This window comes from Vespa velutina, chromosome 16 (assembly GCF_912470025.1).
Source record: "Vespa velutina chromosome 16, iVesVel2.1, whole genome shotgun sequence".
Taxonomy (NCBI): domain Eukaryota; kingdom Metazoa; phylum Arthropoda; class Insecta; order Hymenoptera; family Vespidae; genus Vespa; species Vespa velutina.
The window spans coordinates 3,396,036-3,416,583 of record NC_062203.1 but is presented as its reverse complement, the minus strand read 5'-3'; the positions used below and the strand labels follow the sequence as shown (position 1 = coordinate 3,416,583).

Sequence of the window (20,548 nt, the reverse complement as noted above, 5' to 3'; positions counted from 1 at the left end):
TTTCTGTTATTAAATAATGGATATCGCGTCTCTCATTTTAATGGGTTTTCTCCAATGTTTCCATAATACCATGGAGTTTCATTTTGCTTCGTAACTTTTTAATAACATTCAAGAGACTATGAGGCGACACGTTAAACTTTTTTAACAAGTTAACAATGATCTTATTAAATATTTACCGTAAAAGTAAACGGACAACTAGTTAAACACGAGTATGAACGTCTAACTTTAAAATAAGGTCGTATGTATAAACTTTTCTAATATGTTATAAATTTCAAAATCTGACACTGCAATATTTTCTACGTATTACGAAACCAATCTTATATATGTAAATACATACATACATACATACGTACGTACATACATACATATATATATATATATATATATATATATATTTTTGCAAGTATGTACAAATAATGACCAAACGAAAGTATTATAAACTTTTTTCATCGACATCATTTTATCTAGTTATTAAATAAACTTTTTTCTCGGATATATTAAAGAGGAATGATGATAGTAATAATAATAATAATAATGATAATAATAATAATAATAATAATAATAATAATAGTAATTTTCAAATAATATATAATAATAATAATAATGAAAAAAAAAAGATAAAAATATTAATTTTTTTTTAACGAATACAAGTAAATTACGATTTTTAATTAAAAAGGAAAAAATAAATTGCGAAAAAAAGTATGATAACTTATACGAATTCTTTTACGTTTCAATATTTATTTGAAATATCCACATCGTTTAATAAAAAATAAATTCATGTCGACAGTCATAAAGATAATAGAAAAGAAATAACTTTTCATCGTTAAATTTTATTTTCAAACAAACAAAAAAAAAAAAAAAAAAAAAGAAAGAAAGAAAAGGAAAAAGAGTTTCATCAAATTTTTGTTATATTTCGAATATCTGAATTCTGAATAAAAACAAAAAAAAGAAAAAAGATATTCGAAAAGTGATTGATACGACATGGTATTCATCAAAAAAAAAAAAAAAAAAGAAAAGAAAAAAAGAAGAGAAAAAAATATCTGATGATTCACGCACGACTTTAACAAGCCACGTATGTATATATTTTTTTTCTATTGTTATTAAAATTAGAAGAAAAAAAAAAAAGAATTACAAGGAGAAAAGAGATCATTGGTACATATTCATAATTACCCATTACATGCATTATTGCAAAAACCATCGATAAAACCGAAAATAACAGAGATAATTGAGATGTTAATAATTATTGACTCATCCTATACATATATATAATTTCTCATACATTCATAATGTTTTACGAAACGAAACGAAACGAGAGCAGAACCATAAAAAAAAAAAAAAAAAAAAAAAAGAAAAAAAAATGGAAAAAAGCACCAAAAAAGAAGAACAAAAAATATCGAACCTGTCCTTTGTAATTTGTTCTCTCCCCTCTCTCTTTCTCTCTCTCTCTCTATCCCTCCCTCTCCCTCTTTCTCTCTATCTCTATCTCTCACAAAAACTAATATCTTAACCCTCCCGTCATCGTACAGTTTTCTTCCTCTCAATAATTCCTTCCTCTTTCGTAGCTTCCTTATTGTTCTCACGATTTTAACGAAAAATTATTATATTAAGTTCTTGCAAAGAAGTTACCCCCGATTTACTTTCTCCTTTTTCTTTTTCTTTTTCTTTTTCTTTTTTTTTTTTTTTTTTTTTTTTTTTTTTTTCACTTTTATTCGTGGCGTAGCTGTTACCCGACTGACCGTCGTCGTCGTCGTATTCGTCGTCGTCGTTGTCGTCGTCGTGCAGGCGTTAATAAAAGCGCCAAGAAATCCAGTTACCGTGAGGAAAAACCAATTTCTACCAGTTTTCCACGAGAACCCTTCTCGACGCCTTCTTACGGGCGATTTAATTCGTCCTTTTTTTTTTCTTTCTTCCTTTTTCCTTATTTCTTTTTTTTTTCTTTTGCTTCTACTTTCCTTTTTTTCTTCTTTCTCTCTCTCTCTCTCTCTCTCTCTCTCTCTCTCTCTCTCTCTCCTTCTTTCCAACGAAATTACCCTTCGGCGCGGATAAATGCACGAAGCGTGAATTTTTTCGCTTATCTCTCTGATCGTCTTTTCGTTATAATAAGGAATAAGATTCGAGCCGTAAGTAATTAGATATTACAAAAAGTAATTTTACGTATACCTAAACCTCGGACATAATAATAATAATAATAATAATACCGGTTCGCATAATACAATACAAAAGTTACGTCAACTTTGATATCGTTAATAAAATTAATATTTTTACGTTGTAATAATAATAGATATATAATATTCTATTATAAAGTAATTAATGTTTAATAACTAACATGTTTAATAAGCTAACGCTGAAACTATCGACAATTGTAAATCTTTACATTTTTTATTAATACATATATATATATATATATATGTTTTTAAATATTACATATTTGTTTAAAATTTACAACTAGAGTTTATTATGCATTAGAAACGTACTAGTATAATATTGCATAAAACTTGATAATACGAGTTGGTTTTATTATAAATATTGAAATGCATATGAATCAAAGCAAAGATCAAAGTTTATTATTATTAAAAATGTAAAATAAATATTTAATATTGACACTAATATATTTGTCATTTTAATCTTCATCTATATAAATGAAGTTGTATATACAGAGCAGCTATATATATTTTTCTTGTTAAGAACAATAAATAAATAAAAATTTCATCAATTCATATGATTAATATTCTAATAGTACGAAATAAAATATCGGACAATCGAAATCAAAAAACTGAAAGTTTAATGTAAATTATTAAATAAATATTAAATTATTAAAAAAACAATACTATATTATTAAAAGTATAAGCTTAAAATTAATGATTATATATATACACATATATATATATATATAATCGACTATTTAAATTTATTTATATTTATAAACGCGCTATACAAAAATACGATTTCTACGTCTGAATTACTAATTTAAAATATACAAAGCGATTAATTCCTGAATGTTGAATGGAACAAAGCGAGAGAGAAAGTTAACAAAAAAAAAAAGAAAGAAAGAAAGAAAGAAAAGGGAAAGAAGTACAAAAAATTAAAAAAAAAAAACAAAAAAAAAAGAAGAAGAAGAAAATAAGAGAGAAAAAAAGAAGAAAAAGAATTTTTCCTCGATCGAACATCTTCCTATACGTCCTGCTTAAAGCTCCTAGTTTCCTTGCCTACTCCATTGCTGATTTCAAATCCCAGAGCAAGAGGTTCAAGATCGTTCGACCGCAATAAGAAGCTATCCCGCTGTCGAGCGCCTGTGCTCATTGGTAAATGGTTTCCTTTCATTTCTATTCCTCCGCTTTTTTTTTTCTTTTTCTTTTTCTTTCTTTTTTTTTCTTTTTTTTATCCTCCTTCTCCTCCTCCTTCTCCTCCTCTTCTCACCGTTCATCCAACGGCATAGCCAAGAGGCATCGTTCCGACGCTCGTTCGTAGACTCGTAGAAATGAATCGAGACCGACTGATGGGGTTAGCAGAAGGAGAGTGGTTTCCGGTGCCCCGGGTAACGAGTCATTTCCGACCTAGTGTGTTCCTCCCTTCTTCTTCTTCTTCTTCTTCTCTCTCTCTCACTCACTCTCTCTCTCTCTCCTCATTTCAACAAAATCCTTCGAGTTACCGAGTACCATTCCTAACAGCCATTTCTATCTGAGAAACATAGGCCGGAATCCGGCTAAAGCTTTACGAACGTTACGTATTAAGGACCAAATGTCCTTTACTATTCTCTCTCTCTCTCTCTCTCTCTCTCTCTCTCTCTCTCTCTCTCTCTCTCTCTCTCTCTCTCTCTCTTTAAATCTTTTTATCATAGATCTGTCTTGCTCTTTCGATACGACTTCTCGAAATATCATGCTTATCACACAAATTTTTCTTTTTCTTTCTTCTTCGAAAGTTTACGATAAAAAAAAAAGAAAAAAGAAAGAAAAAAAATATAAGTAAATAGCAATTACGTCAGAATCACAAATAAAATATTACTATTCGAATATTTCGAATAAGTTATCGAAATTATATGGATAATCGTAGATATAAATTTGGATTAAAACGAATAGACATATTTTCAATTATTTTAAAATATTATATAGAAATTTTCAATAAAATTCTTTTTCCTATCTCATAGATATTATCCACGTATCTCTTTGATTTACAAGATACTCGTGAAAATATTTTTCTTCTTTTCGACGTCGATTTCATTCGAAGTTCGAATTATAACAACTCAGAACATAACTTTGGCGCAATATAAATATCAATAAAAATCAAACTTGAACTTAACGTAAATTAATTGAAATTATATCAAAATTCGAATTAATCGGGATCTTAGATTTCGCTTAGATTTGATTTATACCTTAGATAATATAAAAAGAAAAAAAGAAACATAACAGTTATATAAAATTTTATGATGAATTATTATTCGTACTAATTGAAATGATTTTGATGATAATGATAAAAAGATGCAATTATGCTACATTCGTATACTGCGATATATACGACAATACAATGTTCCTCTGCGCAAGTTACGAAACTCGCGAATATTGGCAAAACCTGGTTTCCCGCCAAGCACATTTTATATTTTTAATATATCCCCCACTATTAGAATCAAGAAAATTCATTATATGATTTAAAATCAAGTTTCCGTATCCTTGATCATTATTTAAATCATTATTTGCAATGTATTTCCAACAATAGGATATAATATTAATGTTCGATTTGATTTTAATTAATTTATTTTAATTTTCAGTTTGATTTCAATTGATTTCAATTGCTTGTTCGCATTTGCCTAACAATTAACAGCAGTAATAAATTCTTAATTAATTAAAAAAGAAAGAAATAAAAAAAGATAAAAAAAAAGAAAAAAATACCAAATCCAAAATAATTTTTCAATAAAGATAAATGTATTTGTTACATTTTCTACCATTTGAAAATAAATATATTGCATTCCTCTCTGATTTATGCATTGCATTCCATTCAATTGTATTTGCACGATGTGAATCATCCCCTCCCCGAAAAAAAAAGAAAAAAAAAAAAAGGAAAAAAAAGATAACAAATAAATAATTTACATTGAAATTTACACGTACCATTTTTATTTGACTACAAAATCAATTAAATTATCCGAACTATCTGTATAAGTTCCCATTTTCATTTCTCAAAGTTTAAAATAATGAAAATCTTTTAATTAGAATGCACGTCGTCGACATTCAATTTCATTCGATATTTATCATCAATTCGATAGAAAAATATTCTGAAAAAAATTTTATATTCATCGTTGACGAAATGAAAATAGCATTATACAGGATGTATCTGCTTGAATGGAGAAAAAAAATATATTGTTTGTACAATAAAACGTTTGATTGATTGTAATCGAAATCCTAGTATATTTTTCTGTCACTCTTTGAAACATCTACATGTATTTTTCAAAAACCACTGGTTGATACTTGACTACGTCATGTGCATCGATCGATTCATTTTTCAATTCAAAAAAATAAACACAAAGATTCGTTGAGTCGCAAAATTTTTCTCTCTTAAAATATTCCACGCGATATTTTCTATTAGACATAAATTCTTACGCAAGTTAATATTGGAAATTTCAAGAGTAATTACCGCTAGTACATGCCCAACATTTCCTAAGAACAAATTTATTTGTTAGAACTTTTTTTCTCTTCCCTTTTTTTATTTTTTTTATAACGCGATATAAGAGTTAAATAACCGATCGACTAAATCGCATTTATGGTTTTCCTGAATAAATATACCTACACACACATATATATATATATATATATATGTATATATATATAATCTGTTTTTTAAAATGGATAAATTTACGAATGAAAAAAAATATTCGTCTGCTACTACTATTTTTTATCAATAAATAAAACGAAAATATTCCGAAATATTCGATTCCATCAAAAAAAAAAAAAAAAAAAATATTAACATCTTTGCAATAACGTCATGAAATATGCTATATAAATAATAATAATAATAATAATAATAATAATAATAATAATGATAATAATAATAATAATAATAATGAAAAAAAAAGAAAAAAAAATAGAAAAAATGTTACTTGCAATAATCAATGAATATACACATATGTCTAACATACATACGTATAATAACGAATTATGCATTAACATTTAATAATAACATTTAATATCGATATTATAAACTTTGTTTATTTCTTTATGGTTTTTTTTTTTTCTTATGTTTCCTTCAAATCCAAAAAAAATTCTTGGTGTTAATTTTAAAGATCCATTATTACCCTACGCCCTTTTCCTTCCTTTCTTTCTTTCTCCTTTTTTCTTTTTGTTTTGTTTTTCTTTTTTGTCTTTTTTTTTTTTTTTTTTTTTTAACCAAGCAAGTACGTCGGCGGTTGGCTTACATTATCGTTAAGCCGGAATAGTTTTCATTAAATGTTAAAAGAGAAGAATAAATGGGACGAAATAGAATAGACCAGCATCAAGGACAGAAAGGTCAAGTGGTAGCGAATGAAATTTTTCTCGGATACAATTTCACGCGTGGAAATGCTTAGATGTACTTTCAAAGAAACTCGCGAAGGTTTTATCGGCATCAATCCCTTTCACCACCACTACCATCATCATCCCCCTGCTCCTTCTCCTTCTCCTCTTTCCCCTTCCCCTTCATCCCTTCTCATTCTTCCTTTCTTTCTTTCTTTCTTTCTTTCTTTCTTTCTTCTTCTTTTCCTCTTTCCCTCTTTCTTCCTATCTTTCTTTCTTTCAATATTTTCCATTTTCCATTATCCAACTCTACCGGTCATATCTGTACTGATCTTGGCACCATCAAATCGAATAACACTCGGATTTATATTATTATCTGGAGGATCGTTTCTCAAAAGATCCTCTTCTAAAATCGAGTCCTTTCAACTTACGACTCCGAGAATCGAGTGACTTCAAAGCAATCCTAAGATCAAAAATAGTTCTCTTATCATTTCTTCACATGACTTACTACCGACATTAAATTGTATCATCGGAGCATTAATTTTGACCCTTTTGTCCTTGATGCAAATTTAACTTTTTTATTTTCTTTCCTTTTTTTTCTGATGAATAAAATACATTATCACCCTACTAATAATAATTATTATAATTGTATATATGTATAATATATAATATGTATTAATTTTAGTCGTTCGTATGGAAAAAATATTTGATTAAAATGAATATTAAATATATCTGTTCTAATAATAATAATAATAATAATAATAATAATAATAATAATAATAATAATGTAATAAATATAATATAACGATAATATTATTGGTCACTTAGCTAAATCTTTATTTCATAAGGACAATAATGGAATTTTAAATAATTTTTTTCTTTCTCTTTTGTACGGAAACCTTATGATTTTGCCCCATTGAGCTCGGATTTCCGTCGAGGGGTTTACGGTGGCTGCAGATAACAGAGAGCATTATATACAAACAAATTGGACGAGTAGAGAATTTTTTGTTTTCTTTTTCATACGAACAAAGCATCGTGTAACAATGTCTACCTAATTATTAGAATTGTAATTTATTTTATTATTTTTTTGACAGCAATTAAAAAACAAAGATTACAAGCAAATTAAAAAAGAAAAAAAGAAGAAAAGAATATAAAATTTCCGAGATACGTACAATTTTTCAACCCGAAGAAGTTAAATCCCTTAAGCTTCAATTCTGATTCGATTTTACGATACAGATTCAATGCAACTCGAAGTGTCTGCGATTCGTGATTCCATTGTCGGTGGAACAATGAAAATTGATAAAAGATATTTGAGATTTTCGAGACTTTGTATGACTCGAATCAGACTCAAATTGATTCAAATTCGTAAAATAAACATCAGAAGATTCCAAATGATTTGAAATATTTCGGATCTCATATTACCGCGAAACGATTCGATCGTATTAACAATAATTTGCACCAACATTGATAAAATTGTATTCTATCGAAAAATGGTTTTTAATTTAGCAAAGTAACACATCGGAGGGGGAAACTGTAATAACTGAGGATTTTTTACAAATATTAATTTTCTTTGTTCTTGCCAAATAAAATTTATTATATTTTAATCGGTATTATAACTTTGAACTTTAATACTTTGAACTACTGACTGGTATTATAACGAATTCAATTTGTTAGAAGCATCTGACGTTTGTTAAATTGTTGAAAGAATTTTATCGAAATATTGAAAAAGAAAATAAATAAATAAAACATAAAATTAGAAATCGTAAATAACTTCATATCCCATAAGTAGATATATATATATATATATAAATTTATTTCATTAAATACTTCATTCATATAGATGGTCAAAAGCGATAAATTCAATTACGATTTGTGATTATATTATAACGAAATGTATTAAACTGCTTTGTATTTTAATATCTTTAAAGAAACCTGTTCTAATTGCATTACTGACTACACCGAATAGTTCTAATGCTTTCTTTCATGATTAATTCAAATTAATCCTATTCAAAATTAATCCGTTTAATTTGATTCAGAGATTCTAATATTTTAAACATAGTTGTTTTAATGGCGCAGTTCTCATATACGATAAATTAATACATATTTTGATAATAATACGTAATACATACGTCAACAGATTTCTATTGAAATATATATTTTAATTGATTTATGTTTATGTTCATTGAAATGAAAAAAATTAAAAGTAATTTCGAATAGGCTTCGACGTTTATAAAAACAAAATATATATATAATTGACAATATAAAAATATACTAAAATTTATGTATCTAACTTATTATTATTATTATTATTATTATTATTATTATTATTATTATTATTATTATTATTATTATTATTATTATTATTATTATTATTATTAATACATAATATGTTTTATAGCTTATAACTTCTTTATGCAAATCAAAAGAAAAAATATTATACATCTCATTTGTAATATTATTTTACACGTTATTACGAAATAATTAATTGAAATCGATTTAATTAATTAAATATGAAGCCGAAACAAAAACACGTGAGAGAGAGAGAGAGAGAGAGGGAGAGAAAGAGAAAGAGAGAGAGAGAGAGAGAGAGAGAGAGAGAGAAAGAGAAAGCAACTTTAAGAATAGCATAATTTAACGTATAATTCTTGAAAAATAATAAATAAATGTTTTCTTCCATCATTATTAAAATCACTAAGACATAGATTTACATGTTAATTCCTTTTAAAAAAGTAAAAAAGAGAAATCATTTTTAAAAAAGTTGTTAGATATATATTTGATATAATATAACATATATTATATTATACATACATAAATATTTTTGATTATTTCTTTTGTAAATGAAATCTCAATTATGTAACAGATTATACGCATGGAGTTCCTTTTTATTCTTTATTTATCTCTCGGCACGGTCTATTTATTTCGAATCAGAAGTACTATTCATTTTTACATAATACACATAATGCACATAATACAGAATATAAATAGGGAAAAACATTCATTAAAATATAGACACAACTTCAGTAACGAAGTAAACAATGGTATTATATTGAGATGAATAATACTCAATCGATGGAAATGTAAACACGGTGTTAAGGACTTAGCAATACCATTCGTGACATTAAAACAATCTACAGTAACATAACCGATTGAACTAAAATAAATGTTCTTTCATTTTCTTTTTTTACTTTTTTTTTCCTTTCTTCCCTTTATTTTAAATAAAGTCCACAGCAAGCAAACCGTTCTATCATTCATACTTATCAATTGTTCTCCAGATCGACTTAAAAAAACAAAACAAAAAAATGAGGAAAGAAGAAACAAAGAGCGATATTCTACCCAAAAAAAAAAAAAGAAAAAGAAAAAAAGAAAAAAAAATCCTTCATCTTTCCGCCCATCGTATTTCTCTTAATAAACACACCTTTTCGAAAAATCAATTACACGATTATCCGACGATCTTTCGATGATCTCTTATCTCATGTCATCGAATAAACTACTTTTGGTTCATACTGCTGACGTTCAACGAACGAGATCCGATCAACGTCGACGTGCTTGATCCCATTTTGTCAAGATCAGTGAAACATCGTATTAAAAAGAAAGAAAGAAATAATAATAATAATAATAGTAGAAAATAAAAATAATAAAGAAACGTACATCTACCTGTCATGTAAGACAAAAAACCAAGAAAATTTCTTGACATTAATATAATGTCGTTAATGAAAAAAATGTGACGTAACACATATATATATATGTGTGTGTGTGTGTGTGTGTGTATACTCACTTATGGCGACACAAACACGCCAGAGTCCGCTATATGTCACTTTGCTGTCCGGCTCGACTGAGGCGTTCGAGGACGTCTTAGGTAGTTTTTCCTCGGTCAACAACCACTCGCCGGTACTGATGGCGACGGTGACGACGATGAGGGAGAGCATCGCCGAGAGGCCGGACGCGATGCCAAGACCACCCCCGCTCACCACGTTGCTCCTGTGAACGTGGTTCTCAACCACGACACTTCTTCGGCCACCGGTTACGATGGCACTTGCTGCTGCTGCTGCTGCTGCTGCTCCTGTTGTTCCTCTTGGACCGGCTATACTATTCCCGCTGTCGCAGCACCAACAACAACAAGACATTACCACGCAGACGGCTCTTCTCATGGGAACATCTCACTGATTATGGAAAAAAGGGATTTAATCCTCGCACTTGTCCATTTTACAATTTTGACGATTACAACTTTGACGAAGATTTTTATAATAAACGAAGATGACAAATTATTACTTCTTTACAATTATCTTTAAAGATCGATCGATCGATCAATTTTATTCTCTGAATTTATATTCCTCTGTCTCTTTTTTGTGACCACCCCCTTTTTTTTTTCTTCGTTCTTTACCGATTCCTTTTTCCTCTTCTCTTCTCTTCTCTTCTCTTCTCTTCTCTTCTCTTCTCTTCTCTTCTTTTCTTTTCTTTTCTTTTCTCTTCTTACTATTTTTCTTCTATTATTACTTCTTTTTCAATGATGAACGAACTCGAATAAATCCGTGAGAAAATTACTAAACCAACCTGTCCCCCCCCCCTTGTCTCTCTTCCTCTCTTCACCGCCCACTAACTCCACTTCGTCGACTAACGATGAAGAATGGAAAACCAAAAACTTCCGATTTCGACGATCGATATATGCGAAATTGCTTCGAGGTTCAGTTTTATAGATCGCGGCTTTTGTTAAAAGGAATTCGATGTATGATAAAAAGTCCCGTACGAATGTGTGGCACTGTAAATAGATGATATACGAGAATGGAAGGAATTGCGATTGATGGAATATTTCCCAATGCACACATTCATCGAACTACCATTCACTGTTAAAGAAGAAAACGAAAAAAAGACATGGGGAAAAAAAAAAAAATATATATATATATATATATAGAGAGAGAGAGAGAGAGAGAGAGAGAGAGAGAAAGAAAAAAATGACGAAATAAAAGTAAACGCGTCGTTCGTGTAAAGAATCGAATTACGTTTCCGAAATGGAAACATTGACCGATTCGTGTCACGTTGAATAACACATTGCAGGTTACTAATCAAGCTGCATCAATTGGAATTCGAAGAATGATTAATCGAACGCGATCCGTGTCAAGTAGCGTAACGTCTTTCTAGAAATTAAGCTTCAGTCTTGATCCAGTAAGAGAATTTAATAATTCCTCTTAAGATTTCTGAAACATAAAATATGAAACACCAATTGTATATTTATTTTCAATTTACAAATTCACTATGACTAAGTATGACCATCATATTAATTATTCTAATTTGTAGAATTTACAAAATCATTAAATTATATTTTTCAATTATGATAAATTTATTATTTATTGTATAAATTATTTATAATTATAAATACATATATATATATATATATGTGTGTGTGGCAAATATTTCGACGATAAATAAAACTGATCGACGAAAAAATTGATCTATCCTTAATTACGAATATAAAAAAAAAATAAATAATCAGAGGATGAATTGAATCAACAATATCTTTTTATTAACGTAAAAAAAGAAAAAAGAAAAAGAATATGATTCATGAAATGAATCATATCCTCAACTCTGGTAAGAATATAAATCGTTGATACTTGGGAAATAATTTTTTTTTTTTTCGTTCGATCGTAATGGCGAATATATCATTTCGATTATGTAGCTTCATCGCCAATACCAAGAGAATATTATTGGTAAGAATACATCGGATCGTTAACGAGAGAGAAAAAAAGAGAGAGAGAGAGAGAGACAAAGTTTCTTCCTCTATTCAAAATATAATATTTTCCCTCGGTAATCTCCCTATTGTAAAAGAAACGTCGAAAGGGCTCACAAAAGAGATAATAAGGAAGGAAAGAAAGAAAAGAAAAAAAAAGAAAGAAAGAAAGAAAGAAAGAAAATAAAAGAAAAGGGGTACATGCTCGTTACAAGATACGACAATCGGACTTATCTATTGATGTAAAATATGTAACAAAGCATTACGAATTCAAGCGAATATCAAAAGCAATTGATATATATCGACCAATACAGTTATTCGAGGGTTATCTTTTCGTTTCCTCTTCTTCCCTTCATCTACCACCCATTTCTCATCCCATCCCGCCCGTTTAATCCCCTTTAACCTTCTATCCCCCGTAGCAAAACCAGCTAACGTTTTCCGAGCTGCTTTAACGCTTTTCACGAATGGAATTTCATAGATACAGCCGATAATACGGTACATCGTACGATGTTCGGTCTCAAAATTCGATGGCCTTTCTCCGGCGCCTGCCTTTAATTAATCGGATTAGGAGTCGCGTCAGCGAAATTGATTTTTCCCAAAGGAAGCTGAGAGCCCCTCTATTCGCCCAACCGAGATCCATCGAGAAGACCCTTTTACGACAAGACCATCTCAAAGGCTAAAAGCAGACGATGCAACTTTTTTTCTCGGTCTTTACGCATATGACATATAAAAGACGCTAAATATATATATATATTTGTGTGTGTGTGTGTGTGTGTGTATCAGCTCAAAGATCATACAAGTTTCGTATCGATTCATTAATAAAAGTATTTACACACTTACAAAGGTAATATCTTCTTATAAAAATAAATTCGTATAAGGCATGTTATTTTCATTCAGAAAGTTAATATAAAATGCAATATTTTATCAATCGAAATAATAACAAATAAAGAAGAAAATGTTCGATATTTACGTGGAATTTCATTTCTATCGTAAACACGTTTCATTAAGACCAAGACCATGTTTCTCTTTTTTCTCTCTCGATAATTATAATTATTAATAATGATAAAAATATATTTAATTATGATAAATTTAAAAATTGACATTTTTCTTTGTTACAAAGTATTAATATATCATTTAGAATATAATAAATTATGGATAAATTATATTTTAATGTTTATAATAAAATATTTTTCAAAAATGAAAAATATTTTTCTTTCTTTTTACCTTTCTCTTTCTCTCTCACTCTCTCTCTCTCTCTCTCTCTTGACGAAACTATTTCAAGCAACTTTAGCTTTTAGCAAATATAAATTCTGATGAGAAAAAATTGTTTATTCTTTATTATAAAATTTTAAGATATTCTCTTTAGAATAAAATACCGGTCTAAGTCGTGATATAATAATAATAATAATGATAGTTTCTCTTTCCTTAGAAGTCCTTGGTTTCATTTAATAAATGATGACGACAGACCAGGTCGATTAAATTCACAATTATTTTTTCTTTATATGGTAAAAAGATTATAATTCTTCTTTGGAAATAACTCGATGGCCATTTTTTCCCTTAATTTTTATTTCTTTTTCTTTTTTTTTTTTTTTTTTTTATTTTACGTCATTTTGTTCTTCCCACTTGGTCACTTTACGTTTTTTTTCTTTTTCTTTTTCTTTTTCTTTCTCTTTTTTCGCCTCTTTTTTGTCTCTGCCTTTTTTAACGGGCTATAGAGAACGAAAGATAGAAAAAGAAAGAGAGAGAAAAAAAGAGAGAAAGAGAGAGGGAGAACTTGGCCCGATGCCACATTTTTATTTCGCAGTCGATCGTTTCGCGAAATACTTGCACGAGTATTATAATGTCTCTTCCTTTTAGTGCAATTCTTTTTTGCTTCGTTGGTTGATCTATATGTTCATAAAAAATAAATAAATAAATAAATAAATAAAAATAAAAAAAAAAAAGAAAAAAAAACTTCACAATACGTTCCTATTATCAAAAATCAAAAATTCGATATTTTACGATTTTTGCACGGTATTATTAAATTACCAATAATCAATTATTATATTTCATTTGATTATTCTACGATCAAGTCAAATTTATATGTAATCGTGCTAGTTCCATAAGGATGCTTTCAAAATGGCTTTCTAACGGACGCTTTTCTTCGAAAAGCGACAGAATGCCGATAATCCGTTATAAATGGTATTAAACATGTACTACCAGAATGTACGGATTATACGGATGATTTATGGACAGCGAATCGTATAATACTGAGAGAACAATATATATACAATATGAAGTCAAACGATCCTACGTTTGCAAAACGACAAAACTTGAGCAAAACTATTCCAAGCAGGAAATCTCGAATTTAGTTTCAGGACTTCGAGAATCTTGAATTATTAAGGATCTCGGATTATATTGGATACCATCGAATATAATACCGTTTTATAGGTAACTTTATTCGCGGTATTGTTATATTCAAAGTAAATATTACGTGTTACATGAAAAAGATCGAAGGATCTGGAAAAAGGATCTATACTTTTGAACGTCATACGGATATATTACTATAGCGAGTAATTAGTTCAACGTTATTTCTTTCTTCTGAGATATAAAAAAATTTTCCTTTGTTTTTCCTCCTTTTTATTAATTTCAATATAAAAAAGAAATTAATAAGAGACATCCCGTTGGCGAACCAATTGTAAATATCCTAATGAAATATTTTATTTCATGTTTCTAATTCATCTCATCATGAGAAATTAATCTACTTCAAAACTTAGAATTAATATCTAACGTATATTAATATATATATATATATATATATATATATATATATATATTATTATTATTATTATTATTATTATTATAATTAACCTATGTCTTTTCTAGTCGTACAATCAAATTATGTAATTACAAAAGTTTATTGATTTATTAATTATTCTATTTTAATGATGACTAGATATTACTCGAGAAAAAGATCTTTTTTTAATCCCTTGTTTCTTTTCTTTTTCTTAATTTATATTCGTGCTTCATTATCTCGAAATATTGAAATTGACACAACTTTGACCTCAACAAAATATTCCTATCTACATTTAATCCTTATGATATTTTTTTATTTTCTTCCTCTTTCTCTTTCTCTTTCTCTCTCTCTCTCTCTCTCTCTCTCTCTCTCTCTTTCTCTCTGATTTTTTATTTTTTATTATTCAATTATTCTGTAAATTTAATTACTTTTGGAACAACATGTATCTACTATATATATATATATATATATATATATATATATATATATATATTCTCTCTACTATATATATATATATATATATATATATATATAGTAGATACATGTTGTTCCAAAATATATATATATATATATATATATATATATATATATACATATATATATATAATAACTTAAACAATAACTTAAACATAGATACAATACTTATTATTATAAATAAACCTCTTTAGTTTCTATACAAAAAAAAAAGAAGAGAAAAAACAAACAAACAAATAATAAAAAATCGAGAAAACCTTTCATTTGATTATGGATTTAAAACTATTAGAAATACACCGATGATTTATTTTTTCCTTATCCGATTCTATTTGATTAGTATTATTATTATTTTCTTTTTCTTTTTTTTTTTTTAATTGTTAATATCGAAAGTACGATAATGTTCTTTCAAAATGATTTTTCATTGAAATTTACGTATACGTTCTATCTAACATAAGTATCAATGACGATAACTTCCCACATTTTGTAAATACATACGTAAATACATATACCATTTACTAAATGAAAAATGACGAGGATGAAAATAACTGGATAATCCTCGAAATTGCTAGGAATAGATAGATTAGATGTCATTCCTAATATTACAAACTTATCATTCATCTTCCTAACTTCAAGTACAAAGGACGAATGAACCTGTTGTCCGTATATCAGATGAGTATTCAACCCCATCTACAAACCCATACATACATACATACATATATATATATATACATACATATATATATATATATATATATATATATATATATATATATATAATGTTAATTTTCATTTCCATATTATTTAGTTTAGAGACACAAGCGATGATCACACGTATTACCATAATCGAGTTTTCTCTGAAATTTGATACGTATCCGATTTGTTACTTGTCTGTTATGCATTTAATAACATAGTTCGATATAATGGTGGTACACCAATCAATTACATATATTCTATTTTAAAGTTTCGTAATAGATAAATAAAATTTTACAAAGAGATATTAACATACATAATTATTTCGAATATCTCTAATTATATATCGTCTATTTCGAAAAAATTTAATTGCATTTTAATAACTTATTAACGAACGAACGAAGAACTTACAAATACGAGAGACATCGGATATTAACAAAATTTATCGGTATAAAAAGCACTTTGGTAATTGATTTAATATAAATTAAACATATAACGTTGTTACAAATTGTTGATAATCCAAAAAAAAAAAAGAAACGTCGAATTATCGTGACATTATCACTCAATGATACATTTCGAATGAAACGTGATTACAATATATAAATAATATATATATATATATACAAACATATAAACAACAATTTTTAAGATGAATAAATAGATTTCTCGAACTTTAAACGTTTACTCGTACACATATGTATACGGAAAAGAATCTTAGAGTTTTTACATACCTGATGCACAACTGGACCATCCACGTTGACAGTCGGCAAAATCGAAATGCCACATTAACTATTCACTCTTTCTTTATTTCTCTATTTCTCTATTTCTCTCTGCCTCTCACATACTCTCTTTTTCTCTCTCTCTCTCTCTCTCTCTCTCTCTCTCTCTTTCTATTTTCCCTTTCTATTTCTATTTCTATTTCTATTTCTCTCTTTTACCTTCGATCAGGACTAATTGTCGTTTCGTTATGAACACGCAAAATTTAACTACGCATATATTACGTCGTACTCATATTCCTTGTTAAAACGTAACAAATAATTAAACATTTAATAACATAAACTATCTCTTGGAGAATTCGAAGAAGAAGATGAAAAAAAAAGTAACTTCGTCGTTCTCGCGACAAAAAAGGAAAACAAATAGAGAGAGAGAGAAAGAGAGAGAGAGAGAGAGAGAGAGACGGACAAAGTTCTATATTATGTAGATAGACAAAGAGGAAGGGAGACAAAAGAGAAACGCGACCTTCGAATTCACTCGTATTTGTTAGATGATAAGAGGGGAAAAAAATTCTTTATAAGAAGGGAGAAAATGACGAAGAACAAAAATAAAAACACGAGGATAAGGAAAGATGAGGATGATGATGATGACGTGATGAGAAAATATATATATATATATATATATATATATATGTATGTATATATATCTATAGAGAGAGAGAGAGAGAGAGAAAGAGAAAGAGAGAGAATATGATAGAGTGAAATATACAGAGAAAAGGTCGAGAGGAAGGAGTTAATATATAATGTAGTGTAGTTCGTATTCGTCATCCACGAGAGGAAGTACGCGACTGAAGGGGTAAGAAAATCGTACTAAAAGCGGTCGACGCCCGTTGTCGCACCACCGGACTACGCGACTACGCAATCGGGGGCGCACTTAGACGCGCGCAGCTAGGCGCGCACCTAGGCGCGCACCTAAGCGCGCAGCTTGTGTACGCCGTGCAATATAGTATAGGGTAGTATAGCGTAGCATAGCATAGTATTATATCTATAGGCCTATTAGGGAAGGGAAGAAGGAGAGAGGAAACGAACGAACGAACAGGGATGATGATGGAACGAAAGGTTGCTGCGTCCTATGAGAAAGAGAGAGAAAGAAAGATAGAGAAAAAGAGAGAGAGAGAGAGAGAGAGAAGCGTCCTCTCTCGCGAATTTACTTCTACTACAGTTAAGCCCAACCTCTCTCGGAGCTTCCGCGTCGTCTCGTAACCTGTCGATGTCGACTCGAACGCATCTCGCGCTACTTTGCGCAATCTCCACATCGAATAGACTACCGTCGAGAGCTCCGTGAGAGATCTCTTTCTGTCTCTCTTTCTCTCTCTCTCTCTCTCTCTTTATTTTTCTCTCTATTTCTCTCTCATTTCCTCCCTCTCTCTCTCTCTCTCTCTCTCTCTCTCTCTCTCTCTCTTACTATCTCTCACTCTTACTTTTTCTCTCCGTCGTCATCTCTCTCTTACTCTCTCTTGCTCTCTCCCTCTCTCTCTCTCTCTCTCTCTCTCTCTCTCTCTCTTCCTTCTACTTAAAGATACTCCGCCAGCAAGAGGCACGTGCCCATCGAGAGTACTCGACTTTTCTACTCGCACAACGTAAGTACATATATATACTATACCGTGTGCTATCTATTTTTGTACATCCCCTTCCATCCCTTTTCTTTACGTCTCTCTACTATTTTTCTTCGTTTTTTCTTTACCTTTGTTTTCTTTTTCTTTTTCTTTTTCTTTTTGTTTTTCGTTTTTCACCATTTCTTTCTCGTCGAAAAAAATTTTTTCCAACGACAATCCTTCACATAATATATTATAATAATCTTATTATAAAAAATAAGTAGTATATTAGATTTTAGTATCATTAAAGAATTAGCACGTTGTTATCTCGTTAATTATTAACTTCAGGAGTATGCTTATTTAACGATGAATTTTTTTTTTTTTTTTTTTAATGACAATTGTTTAATTGATTAAGGAAAATATATCAGATTATTATATGAGAAAAATTAATAATCATTGAACTTTTGGTTTCATCGGAAAATCAAGTGTTTTATCTCGTACTCGTGAAATTACGAAACTCTTCTTAATATATAAATATATATATATATATATATATATATATATATATATATATATATATATATATAAACATATAATGAACATATATATATATATATATATAATTGTATTGCTTTCAACAAAGAAGATATTCAACCAGAATTTAATTTGTAATCAAGCTGCGTAGTAATATGGTAATAACATATACCAATTTATGACAAAAAGAAAGATAAAATTATATTTAAAAAAAAAATATATATATATATATATAAAATTAAAATTATACGAATGTGACTTCAAAGTTACACGACGTTAAGACGTTAATTTACCCCCCCCCCCCCCCCGTACACGAACCGAACGATTCAAATTAGGTTTGGAAATTGCATTTGGAACTGTAATAGCAAGAAACTAATTAAATTTATGCGGTATATTAATTAGTTGTTTATTTATTTCAATAAAGCGAAATAGCGAACGTCGATTTTGCAATCGTGATTTCATTATGTAAAATGTAAATTGAAAATAAATAGTTGTTTTAGAAATTCTACAAGTGATAAATGTATACGATAAGCAAAATTATCGATGAACAGTGTCGTCTAACTTTGCATTGCAAAATTGAAAATATATTTTTGAAAGGCATAAACAAGCAAAAATAGAGTTATCTCAATTAATCAGCGAAATTAGTCCCCTCCATAAATAAATAAAGAGTTCTTTTTTCTTTTTTTTTTTTTTTTACTCTTTTTTTCTGCTCGTATCGAATTTTTCTCCGCGAAATCGTTTTCTACGAAATACTTTATAACGTTGCTAATTATACAAACGGATAATAATTAATAATAACCGGGCAATTATCGGACAGAAAACTGAGAAGATTCGAACGGTATTAGACCGTTATTTATGATAATAATTATTATATTACAACTATCACGCGGCGTAACTTATGATATTATCATCATCATGATTCAATTATCTCTTCAATCATATTGATTTCCATGATGCATACGTTAAAATATCACCATTAAATATTATATTCAAGCACGTATCTTTAATAAAATTTTCACTCTCGTATTTAATATTTAAGAAAAAAGAAAATGAAAGAGGAAAGAAAGAAAGTAAAAAAAAAAGAACGTTTTTACACTTACATATTTTGCGACTTATAAAATTACGAACAAAAAGTTACTTTATCGATGAATTGATCAATTCATTTTAATATACGATAATAAACTGTGCACTCTTTTTTTATCATCTTTTCCATTAAAAAAAAAAACATTTGATGAAATTATTCGCATATTTTGTTATACAAAATTAATAGTATTAATGACCACGTATTTACATTGTTTATACAATAAACATTTATCGTTAAGATTTATCGATATGATTATAACTGTTATATACTGAAGATGTCGTTATTTATGACGTAATAATCGAAATCTTCCTTCTTCATTCGAGGTTATATTCCGATCGTACCCATTCCTATTCCTCCTATTCCTTTCGCTTGACACTTTGCTCTGTCTTCCTCTCTCTCTCTCTCTCTCAATCTTTTCTCTCTCTCTCTCTCTCTCTCTCTTTCTCTCTGTATCCCACTTCCACGCACCCGTTCTTTCTTTCTC

The 20,548-nt window shown here is 28.8% G+C and overlaps 1 protein-coding gene across 15 annotated transcripts in view; it reads right to left on the bottom strand.

Annotated features, from left to right (window-relative positions):
• The window catches only part of LOC124954861 (voltage-dependent calcium channel gamma-7 subunit), a 39,245-nt gene extending 18,785 nt beyond the window's left edge, over window positions 1–20,460 (bottom strand). For 6 of the 15 annotated variants that reach the window (XR_007102694.1, XM_047508436.1, XM_047508446.1 and 3 more), the window contains exons 1-2: window positions 16,870–17,007; window positions 10,252–11,668 (exon numbers count right to left, since the gene is read on the bottom strand). Coding sequence is in view for 14 of the 15 variants with exons in the window: in XM_047508436.1 (XP_047364392.1) it covers window positions 10,252–10,624 (373 nt within the window). In the remaining variant the exon portion in view is untranslated. Of the gene's footprint in view, window positions 1–10,251; window positions 11,669–16,869; window positions 17,038–17,076; window positions 17,516–17,620; window positions 18,065–18,084; window positions 18,147–20,080; window positions 20,103–20,333 lie in introns of those variants that run through there. The other 9 variants (XM_047508443.1, XM_047508441.1, XM_047508437.1 and 6 more) reach the window with 9 other exon arrangements.
• Between the last annotated feature and the right edge of the window lie 88 nt (window positions 20,461–20,548).